The 19,044-nt window shown below is 44.8% G+C and overlaps 2 protein-coding genes and 1 pseudogene across 9 annotated transcripts in view; 2 read left to right on the top strand and 1 right to left on the bottom strand.

The window, feature by feature from the left end:
* The window catches only part of Tmem45b (transmembrane protein 45b), a 38,043-nt gene extending 26,510 nt beyond the window's left edge, over nucleotides 1-11,533 (top strand). Inside the window, exons 2-6 of one of the 2 annotated variants that reach the window (NM_144936.1) lie at nucleotides 6,209-6,408; nucleotides 8,550-8,759; nucleotides 9,024-9,208; nucleotides 9,633-9,778; nucleotides 10,773-11,533. In NM_144936.1, the coding sequence (NP_659185.1) occupies nucleotides 6,225-6,408; nucleotides 8,550-8,759; nucleotides 9,024-9,208; nucleotides 9,633-9,778; nucleotides 10,773-10,884 (837 nt within the window). In that variant the 5' untranslated portion in view covers nucleotides 6,209-6,224 and the 3' untranslated portion in view covers nucleotides 10,885-11,533. The remainder of the gene's footprint in view (nucleotides 1-6,208; nucleotides 6,409-8,549; nucleotides 8,760-9,023; nucleotides 9,209-9,632; nucleotides 9,779-10,772) is intronic. The other variant, XM_011242482.2, reaches the window with a different exon arrangement.
* On the top strand, nucleotides 3,022-3,683 carry Gm8162 (predicted gene 8162; annotated as a pseudogene).
* A 4,862-nt stretch (nucleotides 11,534-16,395) lies between the features above and the next one.
* Nfrkb (nuclear factor related to kappa B binding protein) overlaps nucleotides 16,396-19,044 on the bottom strand; it is a 35,172-nt gene continuing 32,523 nt past the window's right edge. For all 7 annotated transcript variants that reach the window (XM_006510218.2, XM_006510219.2, XM_017313307.2 and 4 more), the window contains 3 exons: nucleotides 18,647-18,753; nucleotides 17,780-17,915; nucleotides 16,396-17,674 (listed from right to left, as the gene is read on the bottom strand). In XM_006510218.2, coding sequence (XP_006510281.1) covers nucleotides 17,549-17,674; nucleotides 17,780-17,915; nucleotides 18,647-18,753 — 369 coding nt within the window. In that variant the 3' untranslated portion in view covers nucleotides 16,396-17,548. The remainder of the gene's footprint in view (nucleotides 17,675-17,779; nucleotides 17,916-18,646; nucleotides 18,754-19,044) is intronic.

Here is a 19,044-nt window from a genome sequence, read left to right as displayed (position 1 = left end):
AACAAAGTGAGAAGCACTTACTCTTGGAAAGCGTCTATCTTCAGGCAAGGACATTTTGCCCTCAGATGCTTCTATCACTCCCTTGCTCTGTCGGTGACATTTAAGTAAGATCAGCTAATCGTGAAAATACTGGTATATAAAGACTAAATTCTAACTGTGAAAAATTCTTGGCTTTGCTGTCCATGAGAAATGAACATGTGATGAATACTCAAGGATGAAAAATTAAAAAAAAAAAAATACCAGCTTTGCTAGCCTCTCAACACAGTCGCATTTGTGGTGAGCCCCAGACTAGCCAGGAACATAGCAGAGGGAGCTTTGTAATAATGCTATATGGAAGGATTGGGAAAATCTCTCTGCACATCTCCTATGATCACATTAGGAAGACCTGGGAAATCCCAGCAACAAGTGAAGGCCAAGGAAGACATGAAAGCCAGCCTTCTCCAACCCATAAATAGATGGCTTGACACAGACCAGATGTCATGAAGAACTAAGAAAGCAAACCTCTGCTCCAATAAGTGAATGATAATCTCTAATAATTTGTTATGAAAATAAGAACGCAACCTTTACGAAATCAAACTAATAAATAAAAGATCAAGAATTGTAGCTAAATAAAGACAGAACCTGTACATCATGCAGGTCTCCATAATCCAGGCGAGCCACTATAGAGTCCAGGGTTGCTACAGTTAAAATGGATAAGACATAGAAACAGTAAATTATGAATTGCTACAAAAGCCAAAAACACAAAAAGTAGAAAAAAACCTCTAAATGCCTTGAATGCTGTTTTTAATAGACAAAGACTTCAATGCAATCATTTAAAACTGTTCAGAGAACTAAAACTGTTCAAAGGATTAAAAGAAAATACAACAAATGTAACCCAACAAATAAGATACCTAAACAGAGAAATGCAAACTTCAAAAAGAATAGAAATGCTAACACTGAAAAGTCCAATCACCGAAGTCAAGAACTCCTTAGAGTGGGGCCTTATAGCAGTGTACACCTGTGATGCTACAACTTGGCAAGCTGAGGCAGGAGGATGATAAGTTCAAAACCAGCCTGGACTATAAAGTGAGACCTGTCTCAAAGGTAGGAGGAGAAGGAAGAGAGATAGAAAGGAAAAAGGGAGGAGGGGAGGAAAGAGGGGAGGGAAGGAAGGGAACAAAGAATCAAATAACTTGAAAAATAAATAAAATAATCTAGTTTGAAGAGCAGGGGTGAAAAAGAATGGAGACAAATAATAGAGTCAGCCAATCACAGGAAAATATTAGATTTCCCCACATACATGCAACATGAACTCCAAAAGAAGAAGGTGGAGGGGGGGTGAAGAAATGCTGACTGAAAAACCTTCCAAATCTGATGAAAAACTTTACCTTATAGACCCAAAGAGCTCAGCCAAAACTGTGAACTTCAGGTTCGCAGAGAGAACCTCTCTCAAAAACCCAGGAGAGAATACCTTAAACTTCTGAGTTAAAAAAAAAAAGACAGCGTGGCATGATGCCTGAGCCCTCATTGCTAATGGGAGGTGAATTTCTGAGCCAGTAAAGGTCACCCCTAAGGCTCTCTGTCTTTTTTGCAAGATATCCCATGCCCCAGCACCAGAGAAAGAGATGGAGATGGAGAGACAGAGAGAGAGAAAGCCAACATTGACCTCTGGTCTATGTATACCCATGCGCATATCTCATGCACAGAAGGGAAAGAGGAGGAGTGGAGAGGGAGAGATGGGACTGAGAGAGAATATGAATGAGTGAGTGAATGAATGAATGAGAGAAATGAATGAATGAATGAATGAATGAATGAATGAATATCTGAGAAAGCTAGACTGACTGGTGAAGGCATTCATATCCCAAAGACCTGCAATGAAGCCTAGAGTGGATGACAGCTTCTTCAAATGCAGATAAGCAAGAGAAAGAAAACAAGAACAAAGAAACACAGGCCAAGCAACAGAGTAACACTCACAGCAAAGCCATTGCCGAGAAATGGAGGGCTGTGAATTACCAGAGCACGTGTCCAAATAACTGCTTTAAGGAAGCAAGGTGAGCTACAAATGAACAGACTGATAAATCAGAAGGAAATATAAGATCTAACCAGGAAGTCCAGCAACCAGAAATGAGATGGGAAGAGGCCCCCTGCCTGAGTCGTCTGCCCCACCCACCACAGCCAGCAGGCCTAGCAGGCAAGTAGCAAAAAAGACAGCAGCAGCAGCTTCAGCGGGCGGGCATGGTGGCGGACGCCTTTAATCCCAGCACTTGGGAGGCAGAGGCAGGCAGATTTCTGAGTTCGAGGCCAGCCTGGTCTACAGAGTGAGTTCCAGGACAGCCAGAGCTACACAGAGAAACCCTGTCTCAACAACAACAACAACAACAACAACAAAAAGATTTGCTTCGTAAAAGGTTAATTAAACCAAAAGAAACTCCAGAAGGGCCTGTATCAGATATGAAAAAACTTCCAGGGACCCGGTCAAAAGCCCAGATGGAGGTATACCCCTGTCAGCACCATGACAGTCACCAAGAGAAGACAGTGATGTAGAAAGAAAAGGTTGGGGCAGGATTTTTCTTCACTGCTGGTTCTGATTAATGTAAGCGCAGTCAAGAACCGTTTATTCATTACATATCATGAACACGAGTAGTGAGTCTGCATGACTGTGTCGAGCATCTCTGCCCACCACCAACTTCCTTGGGAAAAATAACGTATTTTTCTGAATAAATCTTAGCTAATGTTCATAATTTTGCTATAAGTGGAATAGCAGCACATCATATCTGCTTCAGTTAAGTGCCTTCTACAGGATGGGTGCTGGACACAGTCGTCCCTGGGAATTCACACCAGATCGCCTCCAGTTTTGTGACCATGGCATTGTGCGTGCACTTGCTCATTGCTAGATTAACCATCATCCTATATTATGTTGTAAATTGTGTCTTTTGTCCATTGCTTATGTTTTTCCTTATAAATCTGTAATGGCGCTTCTTCCGGCATTGGTTTCAAGCAGACCACACCGGCTTCAGGCTATTTGAAGGGTTCTACCCAAACATGGATATCAGACCAAATCACACGATTTATATCAACAATATGAATGACAAAATGAAAAAAGAAGAATTGAAGAGATCCCTGTATGCCCTGTTTTCTCAGTTTGGACACGTGGTAGATATTGTGGCTTTAAAGACCATGAAGATGAGGGCACAGGCTTTTGTTATATTTAAGGAACTGTGTTCATCACAAATGCTTTGAGACAGTTACAAGGATTTCCATTTTATGGTAAACCAATGAAAATTCAGTACGCAAAAACAGTTTCTGATATAATATCTAAAATGCGTGGTACTTTCGCTGACAAGGAAAAGAAGAAAGCTAAAACCATGGACCAGGCTGCAGCGGCTGCAAACAAGAAGCCTGGTTAGGGAACACCCAAGTCAGCTAATACCCAAGGAACTGCAGCGCCAAACCCTCAGGTCCCTGATTATCCTCCAAACTATAGCCTGTTCCTTAATAACTTACCAGAGGAGACAAATGAGATGGTGTTATCCATGCTGTTCAAACAGTGCCCTGGATTCAAGGAGGTTCGCTTGGTACCAGGGAGACATGACATTGTGTTTGTAGAATTTGAGAATGATGGGCAGGCTGGAGCTGCCAGAGATGCTCTGCAGGGGTTTAAGATGACACTGTCCCATGCCATGAAGATCACCTATGCTAAGAAGTAACATGCGGGATGCCAGTTTGGAAGGACTTGGTATTATTTATAGTGTTTGTTTTGATCACATTCGGTCAAGTCATTTTAAATTGTTGGAAGTGAAGGCGAAGTTTTGGGAGGAGTCACCTAATTTGTTTTTAGTTTTGCTGAACTATGAAATACGGAGCCTTAATTTTGTACAATAAACTTTTATTTGTATTCTGTTTACTGGTTTATTGTCCTATCATCAAACACTTATTTTTGTACAAACCTGAAAATGTGTAAAACTCAATAATGGCGTTTAGGTTATTTTGGAGCAGCTAATGATACAGAAGTTGAAGGGAGCAGATTCCAGCAGCCAGTGAGCAGCAGCATGTTAATAGTAAAATGATCGCCCTGCTGTGAGTAAACAGGACATTTGCTTCTGTCCAAAGTACAGTGCTTTGCTGGATGGAGTAGGGATCACACAGTATTAGTGGCCATGTGATAGCAGCTGCTTACTGTTGTCTAGAAAAACAGGAAATAAAATTGCTGCCTGCAGTGTGAAAAAAAAAAATCTGTAATGGCTGGGGTCGGAGAGATGGCTCAGCAGTTAAGAGTACTAGCTGCTCTTCCAGAGGACATGGGATTGATTCCCAGCACCCACACGGCAGCTTAAAACTGTCTGTAACTCCATTTCCAGAGAATCAGGCTTTCTCTTAGATATGAATGCAGGCAAAATACTCATACATACACACACACCAAAAAAAAAAAAAGTAAAATTAAATTTGAAAAAAAAAATATGTAAAAAGCTTTATAATTAACAGTCACTGTATAGCTGCCAGCTTCCTGATTTATCTCCATCTCTTAGACTTTTGGTTTAATTACATTGTGTTTCTCTGGGTGTATGTGCTGTGATGTGCCTCTGGAGATGAGAGGACCTGTAGGAGTGGGTCCCACTTCTTCCACCGAGACTGGGCACGGGTCAACAGGCTCAGCAGCCAGCATCCTTTACTGGCTGAGACATTTAACCAGCCCCTTTTTCATCATTTTGACATTAAAAAAAATGCCTACAGAGAGCTGGCCCCACCTTTCGTCTGCCGTGAGGTGGTGTGGGCACAGCAGGGATGGCTTCCCACAATCCCTTGCTGGTTTTAGAACTCAGTAGAGCAGGCTATGTGCCTGGACTGGCCAGCACTGGTGGTGCCAGTGCAGGCGAGCCCGCCCCGAGGGCATGAGAGTGGGAGAGCTTGCCCCACCCCTTATTGGCTGTGGCACTTGGGTAAGCTAGCCAGGCAGGCAGGCTGGCCCTAGTGAGATGGGTATGGGAGAACTGGTGGGCTGACCAACTCAGCTCCTACTCAGGCCCAGATCCAGGGCTTAGGGTTGGCCCACCCTAACATCTACCCCTTCTATGAACTACTGGGGCATGTGAAGGAGCCAGTCCTGCTGAGCCAAAGCTGCAGGATCTCTATGACACAGATCAACAACAAGATATCAGAGAGGAGTCCTGGTGGAGATCCAGTACTGGCAGTGTAGCAGAAGCCAGAGGCCTTGAACCAGACCGCTGAATGACTCATTACAATGAACGTCTGCAAGTGAAGGGGGTTGGACAAAAAGGGTGTATGACACTGTGACACAGTGCAGCTCCCATGATGAGATTTTTGTTCTCTTATTTTTCCTTTGGCGGGGGCAGGGGTCACAGGGGCGGAAGGCAGACACAAAGGGGCAGGGACATGAGTGGAATTGGGGTGCATGATGTGAAATTCACAGAGAATCAATAAAAAGCTTTTTTAAATTACTACATATAAAGTTTCTTCTCTCTAATCCTCTCGTTCGCATCTGTGCCTAGGAAGATATCTTTACACTGAGTCAACAAATACTGACCTGGCCTCCATTTCTCCCCACCAAACTTATTTATTTTCACAGCCCCGGGCCCGGCAGTGTTCTCCCCAACCCCAAATTACCTGGCAGACAGTACTATTCTAGTGATTTAAGGGCTTTTCACATAAAAAGCCTTGATCTTGCTGGTGTGGCTTACGATCAATTCTGCTTCTTGCTACAGTGTGGAGGGGATGGTGCTTTGGAGGCAGGGTTTCATGTCGCCTAAGCTGGCCTTGCCTTTATTAAGAAGGGGAGGATGACCTTGAACTCCTGACCCTCTGGCTTCCACCTCCCAAGGGCTAGGACTAAAGGCATGCAGTGCACCACTATGCCTGGCTCAAAATACACAGAGTAGAAAGACTTCTTGTCTATCGCGTAAAACAGCTGGGTGTGTTGTGTATCCTTGTGATCTCAGGGCCAGGGAGACAAGCGGATCTATACAGCTCATGGGCAGGTCAGCCAGCAGAGCATACTTAGTGGGTTCCAGGCCAATGAGAAGTCCTGTGTTAGAGTAAGGTGGATAGTATCCCTCAGAAGTAATACCTGAGGTTGTCCTCCAGCCTCTACACTCCTGTCTCTGTCTCTCTCTCACACACACACACTCCACATGCACACATGCACCTATATGTGTCTATATGTACATATATGTCTTCATCATTCAATCACCTAACTGCAATCCTCATCTCTTAGGCATCCTGGAACAGCGATGGCAAACTTCAAGGGCCATGCTCTCCCAGGGAGCTTCTTTCTAATAGTGGGGCTGTGGTGGTCAGTGAAGTACCCACTGAAGTACTTTCACCACAAGGGCTTGAAGAATAACAGACTGAGCCGTCAGCAGGAGCGCATTGAGATCATTGAAGGTGCAGTGAAGACTCTGTTTGCAATCATTGGTAAGAACAGAGTCATTTTCTCTTCACATCCAGATCCTTCAACCTACCTCCCAGATCCTGTGAAATAGATGTTTTACTAGCAGAGATAATAGGACAGGGTCTAGATGACTGCTAGTCTGTTATATTCTAATATCCATGTGTGCAAAGCTTTATACTAATAGTTAATAGACCCTCCTATTGTATACACTATGAATAACTACCAAGTAAACTAGTTTTTGCCCTATGAAGTTATAGGAACAGAACAAATACTAATGGAAGTCCAAGGATCTAGCAGTTACTCAGTCTCACGCAGCAAGCAGGCGAAGGAGCAAGAGCAAGAGCTAGACTCCCTTCTTCCAATGTCCTTATATTGTCTCCAGCAAAAGGTGTAGCCCAGATTAAAGGTGTGTTCCACCACACCTTTAATCCCAGATGAAAGGCATAGCCCAGATTAAAGGTGTGTTCCTTAACTCGGAGATTCAATCTTCTGGAATCCATAGCCACTATGGCTCAAGATCTTCAAACCAAGATCCAGATAAGGATCTCCAAGCCTCCAGATAAGGATCATTGGTGAGCCTTCCAATTCCGGATTGTAGTTCATTCCAAATATTGTCAAGTTGACAACCAGGAATAGCCACTACAATCCACCCCTTGTCAACTTGACACAAATATCTCATGTTCACATGAAACAATAACAAGGTTGTAAATACGCCTAACATGATATAACTATCCCTCGTACAATCACAAACGCATTAGTAAATTTACAATGGGCATTCATATTACTTTATAATCCTCGTTTCTGCAACTGGAAAATGCAAAAAAGAATTAGGGGAGTTTTTTTTTTTAAGCAATTCAAAGTTCTATATAGAGTTTAGGTTAAATTAAATCATCATTCCCAAAAAAGTCTTTATCTAGATCTCAGGCTAATTAACAACCACTCATTGGCATATCCTCCACACAAAAGTCTCAAGCATCACCAGGAGTGGTACCCACAGGACGGCCAACAAGACAGACAACAGAAAGCCCGCAGAGTGGCTGTGAGGGATTTTAGCCCTATCTCTTTCTCATCGAATCCCCCAGGGCTTCCTGCAGCAGCGCCTCAGGGACTGGCAGTGAGCTCCGCCTGGAGCCACACCTGCTTAGAGCACCAAGCGAACTCACTCTCAGTGATGCCGCTTCTCCTTGGCCTACTGTCCCCATCTGGGTGTGAAGTGGTGACATAAAATCCTCTAGCAAAGCAAGACTTAAACACCTGCCAGATTCAGCCAAGACTTCTTGCGTGCACCAGACAACGATTTGTGGAGCTCATGAGTGCTCCACAGGATGTAGTAGTAAGGAGACACTGCCTTTAAAAAAAAAAAAAAAAAAGAGTGAATATATTTGCCATCCTGTCTGGGTCAATGTGACATTGTTCAGGGCTTCCATTCTAGTATCAGTGGTACTTCTGGATCATTCCACAAACTTCCTGATCGCTTATAAGTGACTGACTTCCAGGCTTCCCCCAAATATTGTAGGTACTAAGCATAAAGGCAAATCTGCCTTTCAAACATGATAAAAGGTAGAAGGGACAAAAGCCACGCATGGTACAGGCTTGCAATTCCACAGTCAAGAGGATAGCGTTTATAGCTAACCTGGGCTTAATAGTAAGACTCTCTCAAAAAGCAAAAAATAAACAAAGCAGAAAGAGAAAGTGACAGGACCCACCCGCTATCCAAAAGGCACAGCTTCATCAGACTGGCCTCATTCCTGTCTCTCTTTAGATACCATGGGCACAGTGTGAGGCCTCGTGTTTACCGGTGTTGTGTTTTAAAGAGTCCTGTGCTGAGAGAGGGTTCCCACTCTATGGCAGCCCCCACATATACCCAGCTGCTGCCCGAGGAGTGTCTCAGCCACACCAGCAGCCCAGGGGATATGCCCTGCTTATCTCTGCTGTGGGGCAGAGTCCCTGGAGAACCAGTATACTCCATTTCCATCACTGCTTTTGCCATATACTCAACCCCTAAAGGAACACCCAGGGACAGCTGCGTGCTCCTACACTTAAAAAAAAAAAACATTCTGTATGGAAGTAGTGTTCAAATTGGTTCACTGCCCGGCAACCTTTCTATCACATTTGCTGTGCTGCCACCTCTCCCATCTCAGGTTTCACTTTTACTCCCTGGCAGGGATCCTGGCAGAGCAGTTTGTTCCAGATGGACCTCACCTGCACCTCTACCACGAGAACCAATGGGTCAAGCTGATGAATTGGCAGCACAGCACCATGTACCTATTCTTCGGTGTCTCGGGACTCATGGACATGATCACCTACCTTTACTTCCACATCGTGCCCCTGGGGTTAGACAGAGTGGTTTTGGCTATGGCCGTATTCATTGAAGGTAACTTGGCTGGAGAAAGGGAAAGTAAGATAGAAAAGTTGACCTTACGAGAGATCAGAACTTAAAAGACAAGAAACATGAACAGACCCACAAAACCAACAGTCAGCAAGTGCTTGCTGCCAATGATGGCATGGCAGCAAAATGCTGAAGAATCTTACATCGATTGGAGACAAATACAGGGGGGGGGGGGAATCCAGTAACTGGGAAGGGCCAGAGTGAATGTTCTCAAGCCAGGCTTCTGATGGCTGTCTTTGGTTCCCACAGGTTTTCTCTTCTACTTCCACGTTCACAACCGCCCTCCCCTGGACCAGCACATCCACTCCCTGCTGCTGTTCGGTCTTTTCGGAGCAGCTGTCAGCATCTCTCTGGAGGTTATCCTTCGGGATAACATCGTGCTGGAGCTCTTCCGAACCAGTCTCCTTATCTTGCAGGGAACCTGGTTCTGGCAGGTGATTACCCACACTCAATATGGTCTGGGCTGAAAAGCTCCTTGGAGATGCCCAAGAGAAATCCTGAAAATACAGCAAATACATCTGCGGGTAGGGGGTGTCTGTCTGGAACAGCAGCATTATTCTGTCAGGATGACCTTTCTACCCCCATGCTACTCCTTGACCTATGAAACTTTTCTCTGCTAATAGCTTGCAGGGACACTGGCTATATACCCGTATTCACTACACTACTCATATGAAACGGAAGTCCTCAAGTTCAGCTAATTTTAAATCAGCCTATACAACAACCAAACTTAACTAAGAGCAGCTTTCCTGTGTGATAGGGCTTCTGGTGTGAGTGAGTTGTAGGAACTGTGAGACAGTGAACAACAGCCTGCTGGCCATGAAGACAACCTACCAGAAACATCTTCCTCTCTTCCTCCAGATTGGATTTGTCCTGTTCCCGCCATTTGGAAGGCCAGAATGGGACCAGAAGGACATGGACAACATCATGTTCATCACCATGTGCTTCTGCTGGCACTACTTGGTTGCTCTCTGCATCGTAGCCATCAACTACTCCCTTGTTTACTGGTATGTTTGAAACACGTTTTGTGCAAGTTTTCTCTCCCTAACAAGTCCCCTAAGGTGACTAACCTCTATTACTTAAATGACTGCCAATGTCTTGCTAAACGCTGCACAAAGTGTTCTTCATTTGTAGGAAGTTACCACAAGTCTTACTTGCCAGCAAGTCTAAGGCTAAGTGAAACTGCCTGATTGGGTCCTAGCAAACCTGTTTCAAGAACAAGTCTAAAAGATTCTAAGCTAGTGAATGATAGGGAAATCCTCAAAGCAGAAATCAGTCCGGGCTGAAGTCCCTACTGTCACTAGTTTGGTGATTTCATCTATTTCAGGACTTGTTTTGCTTCCTTCCTAAATATGCAGGCATCAAAATATGCACCAGAGCAGAAAGTGCTTTCTATGGTCCCCTGAGCATAACAGAGATGTAAGAACGACTGACCCCTGCACTCACTGCCCCGGGCACCACAGAAAACTTAAGACACACGTTGACCTCTCTGACCCTCATCGCTGTACTGTGTGCTGGCTTTGTCGGTGGCAGTGCTTTTAACAAATAGGGAAACAAGGCTTCAAAAAGGCTAAATAATTTTACCAACTAGTGAAGGGAAAGCAAAGCTGAAATTCGCCATGGGTTATCATAGAAGTGTATTGTCCGTGGGAGCTGCCACTGCCTCCCGCCCCACCCTGTCCTCATCTACCTACACCCAAAGCAGATACACTTCACCCAGAAAGAACCCCCCAGTGACCAAAAAAAAAAGGCCGTTTCTTCTAGCTCTGATTTCTGGTCTATGAAACAGCTAGATGGCAAGAGGCTGAATCTGGTCTCGAGAGTACTAGGTCACTTACTAAGTCCCTTTTTCTACTGTGAACAGAACAGAGAAGCCAGATATGTAGATTTTGTATCACTGCTTAATAGACACCGGCAAAAGGCTCTGCCATTCTTGACATCCAAGAGGTATTGAATGGAAGACTTCAATGGCTAATCTAATGGTTCTTATGTCTACTACAGCTTTCTGACTCGGGTGAAGAGACGTGCAGAAGGAGAAATCATTGGGATTCAGAAGCTGAAGTCTGATCACACTTACCAGTCAGCCCTTTTGAGTGGCTCGGATGAGGAGTGACATCAAGCATGGGGGTGTGGAGACCTCACATCCTTTTTAAACAACACTGGAAAGGATGCAGCCTGTCCCCTGTACTTCAAGGCTTGCCTTATGTGCTCCTGTCCCTGGTACTCCAAGGCTTGCCTTATGTGCTCCTGTCCCTGGTACTCCAAGGCTTGCCTTATGTGCTCCTGTCCCTGGTACTCCAAGGCTTGCCTTATGTGCTCCTAGGGCTCTATATGCTGCATCCCTCATCTACTACAAAGCTAGAGGCTCAAATACAGGAAATTAGACCTCAAGTGTTTTTTATGCACCATGTTATTGGAATATTTAAGCATAGTTTAACTTAAAATCTGTATTAGAGTAGTAACACTGTCCACACAGAAAAGTGAACACCTTCCAGAAGCAGGCCTGTCCTTATAGAGCAATGACTCGAAGACTCTGAATTACACTAGGAAGCGACCATGTGGATGAAGCAGGCCGGACATCACGTGCTGCTTCTGATAACTTGCCCCTCTTCTCTCAATCAAGCAGGTACTTTCTTCTCAGAAAAGTACCACAAGTTAGATGGCGACAAATGTACCACATTTTCTGTATCCATTCCTCTGTTGAGGGACATCTGGGTTCTTTCCAGCTTCTGGCTATTATAAATAAGACTGCTATGAACATAGTGGAGCATGTGTTCTTATTACCAGTTGGAACTTCTTCTGGGTAGATGCCCAGGAGAGGTATTGCTGGATCTTCCAGTAGTATTATGTCTACTTTTCTGAGGAACCTCCAGACTGACTTCCAGAGTGGTTGTACAAGCTTGCAATCTCACCAGTAGTGGAGAAATGGATGTATCTTGAGGATATCATCCTTAGTGAGGTAACCCAATCACAAAAGGAGACATTAGATATGCATTCACTGATAAGTGAACTTTAGCCTAGAAACATAGAACACCCAAGATACAACTTGAAAAACACAAGAAAATCAAGAAGAGGGAAGACCAATGGGTGGATACTTCATTCCTCCTTAGAAAAGGGAACAAAATATCCATGAAAGGAGTTACAGAGACAAAGTTTGGAGCTAAGACAAAAGGATGGACTATCCAGAGACTACCCCACCCAGGGATCCATCCCATAATCAGCCACCAAACCCAGACACTATTGCATATGCCAGAAAGATTTTGCTGAAGGGACCCTGTTATAGCTGTCTCGTATGAGGCTATGCCAGTACCTGGCAGATACAGAAGTGGATGCTCACAGTCATCTATTGGATGGTACACTGGGCCCCCAATGGAGAAGCTAGAGATAGTACCCAAGAGCTGAAGGGGTCTGCAACCCTATAGGTGGAACAACAATATGAACTAACCAGTACCCCTAGAGCTCGTATCTCTAGCTGCATATGTAGCTGAAGATGGCCTAGTCAGCCATCACTGGGAAGAGAGGCCCCTTGGTATTGCAAACTTTATATGCCCCAGTACAGGGGAATACCAGGGCCAAGAAGTGGGAGTGGGTGGGTAGGGGAGCATGGTGGGGGGAGGGTATAGGGAACTTTCAGGATAGCATTTGAAATGTATATAAAGAAAATAATTAAAAAAATCAAAAAAAGGAAGGAAGGAAGGAAGGAAGGAAGGAAGGAAGGAAGGAAGAAAAAAGTTAGATGGCGACAGCTCAGTGTCTTCAATGCAGAGCCAATGCTCTAACACATTTTAAATAAAAAGCAACTCACAGGCTTTGGTATTTTCAGTGTTATCTTTTTAAATATTCTCTAATCAGTCATTCCAGAGTACTGCATTTTAGCCTTGATCAGAGATCATCCTTTTGAGGGACATTATATAGCAAGTCTGTACCTCCTAGATGCAAGGGGAAAAGATAAGGTTATGAAAAGCTTCCAATTTAAAACAGCTAAAATGTAATGATTTTTGAATTCTTAACGCAGACTTGATACAGGCCCTGCACAGGTTTTGTTTTGTAAGGTTTGTTTGTTTAGTTTTTATGCCTTTTCCTCAACAGGTATTTATTAAACATCCACTTTGCCCTAGTACTGAAATGTCTGCAAGAATTAATGAGATGTCCATCAAGGCACTGACAGTAAATGTAAAAGAACTCCTAAGGCTATCATAGGCAGTGTGGTGGGCACCTGGTAAAAGCAGGGGCAAGCCGCACACCTTTAATTCCAGCACTCCATTTAATCCCAGCACTCGGGAAACAGAGGCAACTGATCCCAGTTCATGGCCAGTGTGACCTACAATTAACTATCAGGACAGCCACAGTTTTTTGAAATCTTGTCTCAAACAAAACAAAACAAAAGCAAACGAAGCACAGGGGCTGGAGAGACAGCTCCGCTGATAAGAGCACCTACTGCTTTTCCAGAGGACCCAGGCTTGACTCCAAGCTTGGCAGTTCACTACTGTCTCTAACTGCAGTTTCTGGGTATCTGTTATTCTCTTCTGACCTCCACAGGGACCAGGTGCAAACGTGGTGCACATATACACAAGCAAACATACACATGCATAAAACTAAAACAAATCTAAAAAAAAAAGTAACACACACATACCACAGAGGAACGGGAGAGAAATGGAGAGCTGGCCCTTTAAAGAAGGTATCTCCAGACTTAGTAGTATATACGAAGCCACACAGAACATGGAAAACCAAACACACACACTAGTTCCATTGAGAAGAGGCTTCTGTGCTGACTGTGGAGGGTCTTCACCTTTCACTTGGACAACCTTGTGTGAGGCTGGGACACTGGCTCAGTCAACGCTCGCCTTCCCCTGTCCTTTAAGCAAGCGAGTGAAATCCTCCGAGGCTGGTCAGCAGAAGACCAAACAGCTACAAGGCAGAAACACCAATCACCACTGTGACCTGGAAGCCTGGCGTCTTTCTCGTAATCCACGCCCTGTTCCTTCACAAAACACCCACAAACACAAAGTTCCTCGGGTTCTTTACTCATGCAAGGGTAGCTGGCTGGCCTTGTAGAAAGTCACATACAGGGTTTAGAATCTGAAAATGCTAGGTATCAGAGAACTCCCGCACTCCCCTTTCAAGGCTCCCTCTGGTTTGCCAGCTGAGCAGGAACTCAAACTCACTTAACAAATACTAGAAGACCCATTCACCAGCAACAATACAAAATGTGTTCTTTTCTTAGGTCCAAGTTGGAAAAGGAACCTATTTCCGATTTTATTTCCATAGAAAAAGATGCACAGGTGCACTTGAGACTTTTTATACTAGCAGAACAGAGAAACAGTATTCTTGAGGGACTGGCATACAATTATTAAATATAAAACATTAAATTTTATTTTCGTGGGGCTGGAGAGATGGCTCAGCAGTTAAGAAGACTACTGACTGCTCTTTCAGAGGTCCTGAGTTCAATTTCCAGCAACCACATGGTGGCTCCCAACCATCTGTAATGAGATCTGATGCCCTTTTCTGGTCTGTCTGAAGACAGCTACAGTGTACTTGTATACATAAAATAAATAAATAATCCTATAAAACATTGTTTTTGTATCACTAACCAGTGGTTTAGGATACCTTCATTGAATAACCAACCCTAGCAAAACATTCATAAACAGTGTTAAAGTACAAGCTTTGGGGCTGGAGAGATAGTACTTCGTGCTCTTCCAGAATACCAGAGCTCAATTACCAACACCTACATCTAGACAACCTCTTCTGGCTTCCACCAGCCCCTGCACATCTATGATAAATATATGTGTGCATATATAATATAGATACATGCACACAAATATGCAGATACAACTAGGTAAAAATAAATCTTAAAAGGACAAGCCAATCAGAATGCTTTTCACTAAATCTTGTCTTGGACACATGTTTCTGAATTATTTTACCAACCTATTGACCAGAAGCTCAAAGGACAAATGACTGCCTGGAACTTTTTGAGGTCTACATATGAAGAAAGCACATGTATTAATATACTCGTGGCCGTTGCTGTAGGCACTTCTACTAAGAGGTCTCTAATCTTTACTATTCCAACAACAGACTAGAAGTACCCAAACTAGACTTTTCTGGGGAGTCAACCCCACACACTAGCACCTCAAAACAGACCTGTATTTTACATCTGTGCTGTCTAGGATATATATATCCGATACACTTACACATACAGGCAGTCAGGTAATCTAGCACCATAAAAGCTTGGGATACATCTGAAGCTAAATGTGAGAGAATTTTATGAGATTTGCTAAGTAAAATCAGAAGAGGTTTATCAACAGTAAATATCTGAGATATTATCACCTACTTTCTCTTACTGTTGTCAACAAACTATCAAATGATTTTCTGTGTGAAATATATTCCAAAATACAAAACTCCATGTCAGCTCTATTCCTCACTATGGTCCTGAGCACAGTCTTGGGGCACCCATCAGGAGTGTATATCGAGCTAGGCCTGCCTTCAGGTTTCACCAGAACACATCCCAGCGAGTTTCACAGCACATGTGGAGGGCCATGATCATGGTCTGTACTCCAGCTGACTGGAAAGGGCTGGGAGGCTGCTTCTACAGTGCTATCAGTGACTGAATGTACAGTTGAGAGATATGGAAGGCTCCTGTGACAACCCCACCCCACAGCTCCTCCCTGCCACAAAACGGTGACAACCTAAACGGTAAGCCATCGAAGAGACCTCTCAAGGAGTGTGATGGGGATGCTGAGGTGTGACTCTCCAGAGCTAATGGCTTCTGGTGGGAGTGTGGGAGGAGAGGGACCCAGTTCTGAGGGGTGAGCCACTGGGAGTTTGACCACAATCCTCTAAGTATGTGGACAACACAAACTGGACCTGTTTTCTATTTTATCTTATTTGGAGTGGGGGAGGAACTGGTCACAAGGGTGACCCCCACCCTTTTGACCAATCCTTCCCCCGCCCCAAATAACAGACGTGGAAGGCTGGGAAATGAGCGTGATTAGGATGCATGATGTGAAATTCCCAAAGAATCAATAAAAATATTATGTTGGGAAAGAGTTCAGCACAAAGGGAACGTGACTTAGGAAGGATCTAACTTTCTTTTTCCAGTGCTGAGACAGGGTCTAACATAACACCCAGGTGGGCCTCTAGCCAGCTGAGGTGAGCAGAGCGAGCCTGAGTCTGAAGTCTTAATCTTCCAGCTTCTACTTCTGGAGTGGCAGGGATTCCATTATAGGCCCATGTGACTCTACCATGTCCTTTTTATTGGTGCTAGGAATCCAACCCATGCCTGTGGTAGCTAGCTGACAGGTTCTCTCACCACTGAGTTTCACCTTCAGCACCAGGTCTGACTTAGAATTCCAAGACCAGGCGCTCATATTGTTTTTCTCTAATTCCCCCTCAGATTTATATCTTCCCATCATTAAAAAGGGATGCCAGTTATATCTGACATAATTGCTGTAAGATTCAAAAGCAACTGTAAAGCCATTCTGTAGCTAAACTACTTTAACCCTTTTCTGTTTCTCAGCAGCTTGCCAAATGAACCGGTTTCAACACACCTCCCACTTAAACCAGCATTTCCATTCTACATGTCCCCTAGTTGTTTCCCCGTAAAACACAATGATTAAAGGCCCAGAAATTAAAGATACATTTTTAATAATTTGGATACTTTCACAAAGAGACAAGGAAGCCCTATCCCTGCAGAAAGGTTTTCCCACCCACCCCTGCACCACAGCAAGCTACAAGCAGTCCATAAAGTACTTGGACTTTGTAAAGTACCCTCTGAGCTCTGTCTGTGGCTGATGGTGGCTAAGAAATGTGAAATGGCCAGGAATAAAAACACCAAACTTACTCACTTCTCCTCTAGCTGGCACTGCCAGGCAGTGCCTACCCCTGCCCCTACCTAACCATTTCTTCTATGTTCCAGTCAGGTGGCCAGCTCCAAGGGTCTGGTTTGCAATGGCTGTTGTACAGCAAGGAGAATGTGCAATGTCTGGGCTGTAAGCAAGTGCTCTGAGAGCAGCATCCCACCGGCTTTCCCTACTCTCTTGTCCAACAGCTCTGAACCTCCATGTGAACAGGCTTGTTGAGGATAACCCCACAGGAGAAGACGCAGGGACAACCAAGATCAGACACTCATATTCAGTACACTGTGCTGAACTAGTCCCACTTGAGGGGTCCATGCTACCTCATGGCCTACATTTCTTACTATATAACCTCTCCACTATCAAGTAAGCCACCAACCTACTAAGAGCCTTGCTATGTTCTCATTCTGGTTGAAGGGGTAAGTGATCAGTTTAGGGGCACTAAAGCCCAGGTTTCTATTTGATAAAAGACATATAGTAGGTTCTTTAAAAAAATAAGTTACACAAAAATTTTCTGGACACAAAACTCACATCTCAACAAGTCACCAAGAGGATCAGAAACTAAAAAGTAAAACCTCACATAGAATGAGGCTTATTCCCTGCCGGCCCACTCAGCAACTGGCAGGCCTGCTCCCTGGACATCCAACACTCGGGAGGTAACCCTGGCTTGTGTGACTGTGACCTCCCAAGACTCTGATGTTCTCTCTTCCTGGACTAGACAGATTATCCCTGGAGCCCTAAAGAGGGACCCCTTTCAGAGCTTCACTCTGGAGCGTGGCAGCAGAACCTAGGCCGCAGTTGCCATCACTCTCCACCACCCTGCCTCAAGCAGGACAGCTCAGAAGAACGATGCAGCCTCCTGCTGCTCCCTTTCTGTCGGCCGAGATCCACCGGGCCTGGTCTCTTAGAGAAGCCGCCTCTCCTCGGTCACTGCTGCTCAGGTGCTTGTTTAGGAGATGGAGCTGTGGTCACAACAACAGTGGACACTGCTTTGGAGGAGCCAGAAGCCGTGCCCTGTTGCAGATGGGATGCCGGGACGGTCTGGATGCGCACCTGCTTACAAAGAGAGGAGGTCTGATCAGTGGACTGCACTGTTCATCAGTGAAGAAAAGAAAACAGACAAACCTGAGCTGGTCAACAGTCTGCATCAGACCTTACCTGTGTAGCCTGACCTTGTTGCTGAAGCTGCTGCAACTGCTGAGCAGTGAGGAAACTCACTGGCTTATTGCCAGCAATGAGTTTGGTACCTGCTGGCATGGTCGTGAGGATGATGTTGCGACCCAGCCCACTGAGACTGTGAAAGGGAAACGGAGGTAAGTATGACGACATTGCTCAGGCTCAGAATGAGGCTACGTATTGCATGAAGGACAACGAAGAGGCCCAGGAAGAATCTTCTGGATTCAAATGCAATCTCATACTAGGACATTTCTTCTAGCCTTCCGTGGCAAGAACCGCCAGAGTAGTGGATAAAATGGCCTAAACTCTACACACGGCCCAGGAAGAGTCAGGCACTACCAGGAAGCATGTATCCCTAGCAAGGAACTCTCGAAGTTGGACAAGAACTCAGAGTATCCCAGAGAGTACAGGAGTGAGTCAGCCTCAGCAACCCAGGAAGATGCCTGTCTCTTAGGAAAGAAAGGGCCACCCCACATCCCAAAACAGCTTTATAGTGATTAGGAATGCCAGAATGACTGCATGAGTCTTTTATTCCTGTTTAAGTCAGGGCCAGAGAAAACCAACATTTGCCAAACTATCTTAAGCTTGGCCTCAAATACAGGGCGGGTCCCTTACAGCATCCCAGGCCAGCACCCTGCACTTCCTCGCTTTCTACACGCAATATATACTGCTTTACTACCTCCCCCCCCCCCCCCCCCCCGCCCGTCGGATTCCTCTCCCTACTCTATCCAAAACAGTACTGGGGATGTGTATTACTGATGCAATGTGTATTACTGATGAACATGTCAGCTGCCAGCCACCTTCCCATTCTGGACCAACTGTATTTGCAATTCTACAAACAGCACTCACTTGGCTCCAAGGTTGCCTTTGATGATGGGGGCTGTGACCACGCTCTTGCCCTTCATTGGCTGGCTAATCACAGAAAGAGGAACTGTGATTCTGGTAGGCAGTTTCCCCTACAAAGAAAACAATTAGCTTTGTGGGGAAGAAGGAGATATAACAAAACAGCTAGTGTTTACAGAGAAGAAGCAAGAGCACTACAGACACCTCCAACCCTCATTTCCCCAAGGGTCCCAATGTTCCTGAAGACAGAACCCAAGCAACTCTAATAAATCGGCTTATAACAAGTTATATATCATTTGTTCTACTATCTAAAGAACAGCAACTGTCTGTCATGCGAGGCTCGTGTGTGTGTGTGTGTGTGTGTGTGTGTGTGTGTGTGTGTGTGTGTCTGTCTGTCTGTCTGT

The sequence above is a fragment of the Mus musculus genome, chromosome 9 (assembly GCF_000001635.26).
Source record: "Mus musculus strain C57BL/6J chromosome 9, GRCm38.p6 C57BL/6J".
NCBI lineage: Eukaryota > Metazoa > Chordata > Mammalia > Rodentia > Muridae > Mus > Mus musculus.
Note: the sequence above shows the minus strand (reverse complement) of the source record. Positions and strands in the feature narration are given on the sequence as shown.